Genomic DNA, 11,708 nt, shown 5'->3' with positions numbered 1-11,708 from the left:
CCAGAAATACCCAGAGATTGAAGGTAAGAGGAAAGGGAATATTTACTTGAAGATATATTATAGGCCATGGGTCCAAAGTGGACAGTTTGTGTCACTACCACTGGTGGCAACAGTCCCTAATAGCAGAGATGTCCATCAGTCTTAGCTTTACTTCCAGGAGAGAGCCATCAGTACCAAATATGTTCATACGTTCTCGGGAGGGTGAAAAGCAAGCTTTGCTGCTACTGTGAGGAAAGGCTTGAGGAAACATCCACTCAATTTACTTATTCCCTAACAGAGAAAATTCACAAGGAGATTGACCGTGTGGTTGGCCGAGACCGAAGCCCCTGCATGGCAGACAGGAGCCAGTTGCCATACACAGATGCTGTGATCCATGAAATCCAGAGATTCATTGATTTCCTTCCCCTTAACGTTCCACATGCTGTGACCAAAGACACCAAGCTCAGAGACTATTTCATACCCAAGGTCTGTTGCCAGGAGCATGAATAATCTCTTGCAGTGCAATATTAATTATGCTTTACTTAAATTTCAAACACACATGAGAGCAATATGGAGTAATTTGATTTCTAAGAGAGAGTAGTCCTTTTGAAGTGATGGTATACACTAAGTTGCACATTGTTGTAGCTTTCCTTTAATGAACCAGTCTTTTTCTACTTTTTATTTGCAATACAAATAATTATTACTGAATGAACAGCAACTATGTGGAAAGGTAGCTAGCTGGCTCCTAGATTTGAATGGATGCTGTGAAAAAAAGCTTTCTAAGAGTCCCCCAAGACTCCACCACTGGCACTTTTTGCATTTACACCAGCTTTTCTCATGACATTTTAATACTTAATTCTGACAGACAGTGAAGCTCACTGGGATCACCAGCAGTCACCAAAGCAGTGCTTTTCATGCATTCAGCTCTGGGAACTGATCGATGGGGCTTTACTTTGGCATGTCTCCACTTTAACTTTCTTCTCTCTATGCTTATTCAGGACACCATGATATTCCCTTTGCTGTCTCCCATCCTGCAAGACTCCAAGGAATTCCCTGATCCAGAAAAGTTTGACCCAGGACATTTCCTGAATGCAAATGGTACCTTCAGAAAGAGTGACTACTTCATGCCATTTTCTGCAGGTAAAGAGCTCTTTCTATGTCAGGACCTAGACTATCCTCTCCTAGGACCTCTTCAGAGATTTCAGTGGCTCTGTCATCACTGTCTGAACAGTGATGTCTGGAGATCTGCTGGTCACTTCAGGCAGCTCTACCCCATGTACTACAGTTTCAGTTTACCTCCTTTTCTTAACAAGTACCAGAGCTCCTCTGATGCATCCTCCAAGTAAAGGTGCATGAAGTGGGACTTGTAGCCATGCCACTTCTCTCTCCTAGCTAGCCATAAAACAGCAATAGAACAGGAAAAACTGAAACCTTCAAATTGCATTGACCCACCCAGTACTCTCACACTGTTCTGAACGCCGAGACCTTAGTTTAATCCAATTCACTTCCCCAAAAGGATGCAGTGCTGCATGCCCATTCTGAGAAGTCAGAACTTTCATGGCAGAGGGGTTAAAATAAGTTACCAGCAAAAGTACTCTACCATCATTTCCTTTTTCTTCCCTCATTCTTTCTTTGCAGGAAAACGCATCTGTGCAGGAGAAGGTCTGGCCCGGATGGAGATATTCTTATTTTTAACATCCATCCTGCAGAACTTTACTCTGAGGCCTGTTGTAGATCGCAAGGATGTTGACATTTCTCCCATAGTCACCTCTCTGGCAAATATGCCCCGACCTTATGAGATCTCATTTATTCCACGTTAGACAAGTGAAGACAGCCGGCACCTCTCAAATTGGAATGACAGTCTTCTTGAATGACTGTCACTGCCCACCTTGATGTGACTGGGACTCTCTGATAATTTGCTAAATTCTTTACAGACAGAAGATTTATGCTTTTCTATGTGACCCTAGAAGGACATGCTCCAGCAGAAAACAATTCTCCACAAAGCTTAGACTCCCACACACTGTCCAAAATAGGAACATATCTTGACTATTACTTTTCACTCATTTATAAGAAATCCATTACGGCTTTTAGACACGATCTAGAAAGCCTCCGGTCTCACTAACAACATAGGAAATGGCTGGACTGTACTTACTGGACCTATCAGAATTAAAAGTGCAATTAAGCACTGCTCATTGAGAGTATAGAGTGAAATAATGCTGGGATCTCCATGATGCCTTTTAGAAGGTGAATGTCAGCTTGAATCTTCCCATTACCTTTTTTGAAATATGTAAAAAAGAAAGAAAGAAGAAAAGAAATACGCTGAAGAAATTTTACAAGCTCCAGATAAAGGGTTTCTATGAGCTAACAAAGACAAATGTACTGATGTAGGACTGGCATTTCCCAGACTGTTCACGTTCTCTGCAGTGTATAGCTTACTGTAATTGCAGTGACAGAGCTGAATCTGTGCTATGTGGAATAATACAGCACTTGAAATGTCACCACAGTGGCATTAATTAATGTTTAGGTAAGCAGCCAAACGTTCATTTCTTTTGCTGTGTTTATAGTCTTGAAATACCATGAGTTGTTTGGTGTTACAAAAAGTTCAAAGCAAAAAATATCACAGAGTGATACAAATGATACAAATGAAAGAAAATACATGAAAATATCATCTACCTTATCAATATTCATAACATGGACCAACTGTTAGAAGTCTACTTGTCCAAAAGAAAAAAAAAGGGAAAGCTCATTGTGCTTCCTTCAACTTTGCCATGGCTAATTAGCTCAGGAGGCAACTTGCCTGTTCCAGACACTTTCCTCCATGCTGAACAGACAAGAAGGCAGCCTGTGCAAAGCAAAAAAAAAAAAAAAGAAAAAGAAAAAAAGAAAATACCCAAACAAAAAAAAAAGAAAAAAGAAAAAAAGAAATCCCACAAAAACAACAACAGCTGTAGCTCCCAGAGACTCCACCATCACATGGAGCAGGAATCTGAGATTAGAGAAGCACTATACCTGCACCCTGCAAGTCTCACCTTGCATCTCACTGTGCTGTGATACAAGCAGCAGTGCAATTGTAACCAGTGGCTGCTTGCATTTCCTCTGAGTTCACCTGATTGAACACAGAGGGGTATTAGCACTTCTGAGAGATTAAGGATCAGATGTTTTGTCACCTGCTAAACTGGAAAACATTAGTTAAAAAAATAAATAACAAGCAATAAAAGCCTATTTCTCCCTGCAGCCATACAGCTCTTTCTTTCTCTGAGCCTGCTCACACTCGGTGTTGCCAAGGCTCTTACTTCTGGTGGGACAGTACATAGAAAATTGCATGCTTATTTGCAGAACTGAGGCAAGGCTACATGACTTTCCATGGCAGACTTGACACCAAGTCTTGTCACTTAGCAACACAAAGAGTGGCTTTCAAACTTGATTAATTCATTCTTTGCCCTGTTGCTAGTAATTCCCAGATACGTCTCACAGAACATAAGAACATCTGTAAGTTTAAAAAGTCCCTAGGGAGCTGGAAAGCATCTATGGAAGTGTCAGCCAGTTGGCCACGTGGTAACGAAGGCCAGAACTGGCAGTTTTCAGGCCCACTAAAGATGTCCCTGAGTTTCTTGTCTATGAAACACTCCAGGGGGAAAAAAAAAAAAAAAAGCCACTTGAGCTGTTTCCCCTAGCAGGGCAGCAGCACTTGCCTGAGCAATCGTTATAAATGAATATGACATAAATCAGTAAGCGGTGGATATATTCCAGCATGACTGAGTCACTCCCAAGTTGGGCACTTGAACATAATGAACGCAGAGGCAGAAGCAAAAAACAAAACTGTTGCTTCTGCTACTAACAAAAGAGGCTTTAAGGAAAGCAAAAGCGATATACAGTCACTGCTGTAGACACTTCCTTCCAAGGCAAGGCAAAGGAGAGTCTGAGATCTGAAAGAAACACAATTTAATTCCTTACAGAAAAAGACAGGAACAACACACTTGCCTTAAAGCCACCATTTCCATCCAAGTGCAAAGTGTACAATCAACAAATATACAATTAGCAGAGTGGCATGGTTAGGCTGGTACTTTACAGGTTGTATAACTAGAAGGATTACCACAGTGGAAACAGATAATAAAAAAATAAATGAAAAACTCACTCATATCCTAGGCTTGCAAAAAAAAAAAAACCACAACCAACTCCAAAGGAAATGATCCCCAGAAAGAGATCCTTCCTCAGAGGCAGTCAGCCCTTAAATGGGGTCTAGGTGAAGTGCAGCCAGGCTCCAACCCTTCCGGTCACACAGCTTAATTGCCTTCACCTGTGCTCCCAGTGCTGACTCAGGTGATCAATTAGAGGTTCAGGCCATGATTCAACAGTTCCCATACACCAAGAAATGCTCTGGCATGGATTGATCTGGATCTGGATTTGTCGCAGTGCAGGGAATACAGCAGCATCCTAAGTAGTAAACATTGAGAATGGGTATCCAAGTAGCTGAAGATTAAGTTGTCAAAACCTAGCCATGAAGTCTGCATTGACTTATCTAATTTCTTCAAATGTAGCTTGTTCATTGCAGGAACCTCTGTTCCCTACTCCCATATGGCCTTCAAACTTCTCCATGACAGCGCATACTCAAATACCTGAGATTAACAAACACAGAGGCCCTGCATTAGAGGGTGGAGGCTTCCACCTTTTTCAGTGTTTGATCTATCAAATAGTTTTGCATGAGACAGCTTTCTTAAATTCTCTATTGATGTCATCTCAAAGCTCAGGTTATTTTAGCCTTAGTAAAGGCTCTGCATATTAAGACAGAAATCATTGACTATCAGCAAATGTTTATCAGCAGATTTGGTATCCATTGCTTTGCTTCCTGGACGTGATACCAATATCTCACATACATTCATCTTATATTAACTATAAAAAAAAAAATGGCTGCATGCACAGCTACTACTTGGAAGTAGTTTCCATCAGAAGGCTTCTCAAGCTCTAATCTTTTGGGACTCTAATTTAAACTCATTGATTTGTTGCAAATTCTGAAAGAGGAAAAGAGTTCATTCTGTGCCTCTTCCAGCAGACAAGCTTTAAGGCCTGAACTCAATCATTTACAGAAAATTTGGAACAGATTTAATGGAGGAGGTACATTCTGAGCAGGACATCTTTGGTTGTAGCATGGGGGAACATTCAGTGGCACGAATGAGTAGAATCGCTGAACCTCCTGTATGACAGAATTTGTGTCATGCACTTGGTTTCAGTCAGCTGAACAGGGCCTTTCTGAGATTTTATATTGTCAGTTGGTGAACTTGCACATCATCCTTTCTCTTTAACACACGCACTGTTTGCAAAGCATGTACGCTTGTCAACTTATTGTCCAATTCCTGACTTGCTGCCTGGCTTGGAGATAGGCCTCTTCTCATTTAATGCTGACTAAAATTTAAAGCTAAGCTCTATTCAAAGATAATCACCAACAGGAACAACAGAGTGGTTTACTGCTGGAGTCACTGTACAAGCCACGCCAAGGCTGATACTACATTAACTTCCTTGCACTTTCAAAGATCAAGCCAGGGTGTAACTGTGCTACACATTCCAATCGACTGAAGAGCAGAAGTCATGTCACTGGCTTGGTCCTGAGTCAACTGAGTTGTGTTTTGGGTCCTGTGAGTTCAAACACAAATATTTAACCACATCTTTTGTGCTGGTTGGTCAAATGGCATTTCTGCAATCACCTGAAAAATAATGACAATGTCTTTATCTTATCTTGAGTCCTACCAGCATAGCATGTTACAAGTATGCATGTTTTATAAATTACTGAATACTGAAATTTTCATGGAATCTTAATACACCTGGTCATGGCAAAGTCTTTGTCTTGTAAGGAAGACACTGACATTGTGCATTTTTGAGTGACACCTTGTGTTGCTCATGGCTGTCGGTCGGCAGGAAGTTGTATTATTGCTGTACATTTGTCAGCAAGAGGAAAGTAATTACATTGCGCCTGTATATATGTTATCACTGCACTTTTGTTTCTATTTTCCTCTTCTGTCTCAGTGAATAGTTTTGATCTCAACCCACAAGTCCTATTCTTTCCAGTTTCCTCTCTCATCCCACCTGGGGGGAGGAAGCAAACACTTGTGTGTGTTCAGCTGCCTAATGGGTTAAAGCACAACAGGTTGTTTCGTTTTTTGGTACTCTTGGGCCTCTTAGGTGGTGTAGTGGCCCATTTAATATCCACTTTCCTCTTCTACGTGCTTGATCTGCCAGAAGGCAAAGGAATGTCTTCCAGAGGTACTGGCAAACTTGCAGATTTGCCTCCAGTACAGTCTCTTGCTTTTGTGTGTCTTTACATAGAGGCTGCCCCAAAAGTAGTCAGAGCAGGGGCTACTGCTGCAGCACATTCCTGATGCACGTGTCTTTCCTCACTAAAGCATATCAAACACACAGTCTTGTCTCAGAATTTGTATCTGTTTCAAGTTTACTTACTATGTACATGTGAGGAAGAGTAGTTGGAAGTGTAATAGATCACCTATGCTTTTCTGTTCTATTAAATAATTGCTACTAATAAAACCATTCATTCTGTTACTCCCTGATCAGAATGCCATTAACTTTCACAGATCTTCACATCTTCTCTGCATATTCAGAAAGTTTCTTGAAACATCACACAGTGAAAGAGAACACAGGCTGCCACAGGGCTCTGTGCTTTGTGGATAACTTTTCAAATCTTCCAGCAAATGCTATGGATACTGTGGACTGCATAAAAGAGATCAGGAAAAATGCAGTTTTTTCCCTGGAAATCTGCATGTTTGACCTCAGACCAATGTTATTATTCCATTTGAGAAGTGAAGGTGAAATACCTATAAAAAACTTGTGAAGATGCCCTTATTTCATCCACAGCTCCCTCCACTCTGCAAACCTGTTGGAGAGGCTGGCAGAAATCACCCTCGGCATAAGGACAACAGCAAGCATACATTCAGCATCTAGGCTCTAGTATTTCTGCATTTTGAGATCATTTGGCAGCATTAGACCATGATTACTGCCACATGAATGATTACCCAAAGGAACACAACCTGTATGTGTTAAAAAAGTCAGAGTTAACAATGAGTTCATCCCTAGTTTGCTCATTCTAATCTTGAGCAGATTAATAAGTAATCTGCTGCCTCAGCAGGAAGAGGGAGGCGATATTGGCTGATTTAATCCACGTGCTTTTGTTCTACAGCTTATAAATAACCTCAGGTTTGCAGGTCCCAATTCAAACTCTTCTGACACTTGACACTCCTTCCTCAGCCCACCATGGAGTTCTTGGGATGGCCCACAATCCTCTTGCTGGTCTGCATCTCATGCCTTCTCATTGCTGCATGGAGAAGTACATCACAAAGAGGGAAGGAGCCTCCTGGTCCCACACCAATCCCCATAATTGGAAATATTTTTCAGCTGAACCCATGGGACTTGATGGAGAGCTTTAAGGAGGTGAGACTGTCTCTTTCTTTCCTGTGTTGTCTCCACTCATCTTAATTCACTAGACAATGCCAATATTGTTTGACCACCTGTCAAAATCACAGAATCACAGAATGGCCCGGGTTGGAAGGGACCTCAAGGATCATGAATCTCTAACCCCCCTGCCACATGCAGGGCCACCAACCTCCCCATTTAATACTAGACCAGGCTGCCCAGGGCCCCATCCAATCTGGCCTTGAACACCTCCAGGGACAGAGCAGATCTGAACAGGAATGCTTCTGGATACGCATTTGCTTTTGATGTATTACGCTGACTATAGCAGTAACAGTACTGATGATGAGACCTGCTCTGGCCTTACGTCCGTACTGCAATTTGCAATAAATTTCCAGACAGGGTACTGATTCTTTCACCATATCCACCACAACCTCTTTGTGCCCATCTCTTCATTGCTCTGGCAAAAGAGCGCAGCCCTGATTTATGGAGGACCTTGCTCTATTTTCTTGCCTCAGCTCCCTGGCAGTAGGTATGATCTCTGGGGAGGGGAATTTGTGAGTACAAGGGCCAAACAAAGGAATTTGAAGGTGAATGGCACCGCCTGTTCCCTCCCGTAGATACTGTCATGCATCTGTCAAAAAAAAAAAAAGCCTGTGCTTCAGTGCCTGTGAGAGAATAGGCAGAGTAAGTTTGGCTGTGGAGCCTGTTCCTGAGGGTACTGTGATGGGATGGTGGTAGATGGATGGGAAAGGGCTAAGGAATTAATTGCTTTCCAGACACTCTGAGCAGGGCTCTTATTCACCACCTGAGGACCCTCTGTGGGCAATTCCCAGTCACACTGAGAAAGCAAGCCTGTTGGGAAGTTCTGGGCACACATACAATCCCGACAAATGCACACGTTTTTAACAGTAGTATAAAACACTGTGGCTGTGTAGCATTTTCCCAATTGTGAGACATCAGGCAGTAACACAGCTACACTGGTCATTAGTTCATGCAATAGTAGATTTTCCAGAGTCATTGCCAACAACCTCCTTCTCTTTCTTCTTTTCAGCCTTTGTTTACCTGCCCCATGTTGCAAAGTAATAACAGCAAAACAGTTCCTCAAACCATAGTACGTGTGGAAGGCTCAGAGGTGTGTGCCTGGCACATTTAATCCTTGTAGATTAATTGTGCTTGAGTCAGTGTGTTTCCCAGTTCTTATCTCACATACCATTAGCACTGACTAAGGTGAGGTTCTGCTGAACCAAAGCATGCTCCAGTCTTCTGCAGTGTGAGTGACAGTGTGCCCCCTACCAGGATGAAGTTACACTGCTCTAGGGATTGGTGCAAAAGGGAAGAGACCTTTTGTCTGTCACTGTGGTGCACAATCTGCAAATACTTCCTGAGGAAAAAACAAAAAAAGAAGAAAATAACCTTCATATGAAGGTGCAAATTTCTTTTTCCATGATTAACATCCAGATGTGTTGTTCCTTGTGTTCTTCCTTCCTACAGTTCAGCAAAAAGTACGGCCCTATCTTCACAATACATTTAGGCCCCAAAAAGGTTGTGGTGCTCTATGGCTACGACGTTGTGAAAGAAGCCCTAATTGATAATGGAGAAGCCTTCAGTGGGAGAGGCAATCTGCCATTTTTTGAGAAAGTCTTCAAAGGCATAGGTACGTCCCAGGTAACACTGCCATACAGAACTGATCATGTCATTGGTACAGGAATCCACCCGTAAGGGCAGTGGTGTAGTGACTGGTGGACTTCAAGTACTCCATTTACACATAAAAGTTAGGAATAAAGTATTAAAAGCCCAACTCATTCCTTGGACCTAGCAGTAGGTTGAAGCCCTGGAGAACTACTCAAGGTCCTAGGCTGGCTTCAGCGAGTTCCTTTCTAGTTTCAGCACCTTCAAATTCTGGCTAAAATTTCATTGACAAAAGGTGCCGCTAAGATCTTACTGTTATTCTTCCATTTCTGAAAATACTGGCCAAGTCCCTATAGCCCAGATGCTATCAAATGGAAATTCCAGAATACAACACTGACAAGCAAATAAAGGCTGTCCTAGTTAAGGGTCATACTCAATACTAGGCTCTGGGCTCATTTGCCACAACAGTTCCCAGTAGACTGTTTATCCAGGCAAATGGTTATTCCATGGTACTATTTTTTATTTCCTCAGTGTATTCAGTGATGATACGATGCGTGAAGGTGCATCACTGAGCATTTGGGAATTTGTCTTAGCCATCTGCTTGTGGCCAAGTTGACTTTAGTACTAATGGTCCCTTTTTATTGACAGCCCGGTATCATTTCTCTTATTCAGGAAATAAACAGCAGTGCCCAGGTCAGATTGATCAATTTGTCACCTCCATAACTGCAGGAATGTTAGGGTTTGGGGCATACAGCAATTGTGGTAGACACCTATCTCGGGGACTAGCGGGAGTGTGAAAATCTGTTTCCTTATGGAGTCTGTTTTTCCTTCTTATGACAGGCATTGTGACCAGCAATGGGGAGACCTGGAAACAGATCCGACGATTTACTCTCACCACCCTGCGTAATTTTGGAATGGGGAAGAAGGGCATTGAGGAGCGAATCCAGGAGGAAGCTCGTTTTCTGGTGGAGAGGATCAGGAACACACATGGTAGGACATAGACATGTATCTACTGGGAAACCTTGCATATCTGCAACAAGACAGTGACTGTTGTGCCACTGATTCATCAAAACTTTGACCCAGGAAGTGAGCATACAGCTCCAGTTTCTGCTTTTTTAACCTATATATGCATATCTGGTAGGATGTAAACTACTATTTCTTTTAAGAACCTCCCCTGAGAGTAGTAATACCCTGGACACTAAGCTTCCTTTCCATAGACAGCCTTCATGTGTGATGTTCTGAAAGGAGTAAAAAAAGCAGATAGACCCAATAGGATGCCAAAGTACCACTGTTCTCCATGAGCCACTAGAAAATTCAGTATGGATTCACACATAAATATCCTTGCTACCAATCAGAGAGAAAAATGCTCACCTGCATTGTTCCTTTCCTGTCAATAACACTGCATTGCTAATGCAGCACTGAAAGCCTCCATCTCTGGGACAGGGACTTAAACAATTCAGACAGGATATCAATTATTTCCAAGTAGAAAAGAACCAATTGGCTAAGCTTCTCACTACCTTCTTAAAGGACTGTACAAATCGAGGTATCAAATGGATACAAAACTTTCCCGTAGTTACCAGGGGAGGAGATGATGACTGAAATACTGAAAGCAAGTGACTTTTTTATGTTGCAGAGAAACCTTTCAATCCTACTGTGTTTTTAATACATGCTGTTTCCAATATCATCTGTTCCATCGTTTTTGGGGATCGGTTTGACTATGAGGACAAGAAATTTCTGGGTTTAATTAAGATGTTGGATGAAAATGAGAAGTATCAGAACAGAATACGAACACAGGTTTGTGTAGTTTCATTGCTTTAATAAATGTATGAATTATTGTGGTTTTAAAATGAATATTTATTCACGTGATTCATTTTTCATTGGTATGAATTCCCCTAAACATGGAAAATAATTTTGAAGACCAAAAAGTCAGTTACATGGCCAACTCCTTTGTCCTTTCCTTCTTTTTTCTTTTTAAACTTACTGTACTTCAAACTGCATGCCCAAGGAAGGATACAATTCCAAAACTACCTTAAATGATGTCTTTCCTTGAGTCTAGTGAAGCCGTGATGTAAGAGGCATTAAAATCCAGTTGAATAATATAGACCTACATTTCCAAAACAGTTTATTCCTTTTCATACTAACAGTTAGGAGAACGATTCATTGTAGCACTTTAACCAAAATATGCTTTTCCTTCCTTTTACTATCACAGCTCTACAATTTCTTCCCAACCATCCTGGATTATTTGCCTGGGCCTCATAAAAAACTAATAAAAAGCATTGATAAAGTTGATGACTTCATTTCTGAAATTGTAAGAGCACACCAGGAATCTTTTGATCCCAGCTGTCCTCGAGATTTTATTGATGCTTTTATCAACAAAATGCAACAGGTAATGTGAGTGCTCTTTGGATGATAGGAAAACCACCGTTTGAATCCTTGCATCGTCTCCCCATTGTAGCAGCACACTGGGCTTTTGCAAATACAGAGGGAAGTTTGCTTTTCTTGGCACTTTCGTTCTCTCCCCTCCACTCACTCCCCTTTGAAAGATTTGTAAGCACAGCACTAACAACGGCATACAGCAGTAGCCAAAGCTGGGAAAGCTGTGGACCAACCTCACCAACGTAATTCCATACGCTTTCCATATTATCTCAAATGTCATATAAGAATTGTTATCCTGATGTTCTGGG

At 41.7% G+C, this 11,708-nt stretch overlaps 2 protein-coding genes across 2 annotated transcripts in view; both read left to right on the top strand.

Moving 5' to 3' along the window:
- LOC100545683 (cytochrome P450 2H1-like) overlaps positions 1 to 2,632 on the top strand; it is a 12,043-nt gene extending 9,411 nt beyond the window's left edge. The window contains exons 4-7 of the mRNA XM_010714529.2: positions 5 to 23; positions 278 to 465; positions 978 to 1,119; positions 1,618 to 2,632. Coding sequence (XP_010712831.1) covers positions 5 to 23; positions 278 to 465; positions 978 to 1,119; positions 1,618 to 1,799 — 531 coding nt within the window. The 3' untranslated portion in view covers positions 1,800 to 2,632. The remainder of the gene's footprint in view (positions 1 to 4; positions 24 to 277; positions 466 to 977; positions 1,120 to 1,617) is intronic.
- Positions 2,633 to 7,188: 4,556 nt separating this feature from the next.
- LOC104911955 (cytochrome P450 2H2) overlaps positions 7,189 to 11,708 on the top strand; it is a 9,668-nt gene continuing 5,148 nt past the window's right edge. Inside the window, exons 1-5 of the mRNA XM_010714446.3 lie at positions 7,189 to 7,413; positions 8,887 to 9,049; positions 9,865 to 10,014; positions 10,658 to 10,818; positions 11,234 to 11,410. Coding sequence (XP_010712748.1) covers positions 7,237 to 7,413; positions 8,887 to 9,049; positions 9,865 to 10,014; positions 10,658 to 10,818; positions 11,234 to 11,410 — 828 coding nt within the window. The 5' untranslated portion in view covers positions 7,189 to 7,236. The remainder of the gene's footprint in view (positions 7,414 to 8,886; positions 9,050 to 9,864; positions 10,015 to 10,657; positions 10,819 to 11,233; positions 11,411 to 11,708) is intronic.

This window comes from Meleagris gallopavo, chromosome 8, assembly GCF_000146605.3.
Source record: "Meleagris gallopavo isolate NT-WF06-2002-E0010 breed Aviagen turkey brand Nicholas breeding stock chromosome 8, Turkey_5.1, whole genome shotgun sequence".
Classification (NCBI taxonomy): Eukaryota; Metazoa; Chordata; class Aves; order Galliformes; family Phasianidae; genus Meleagris; species Meleagris gallopavo.
The sequence above is the reverse complement of the archived record's forward strand: the minus strand, read 5'-3'. Positions and strand labels throughout refer to the sequence as shown.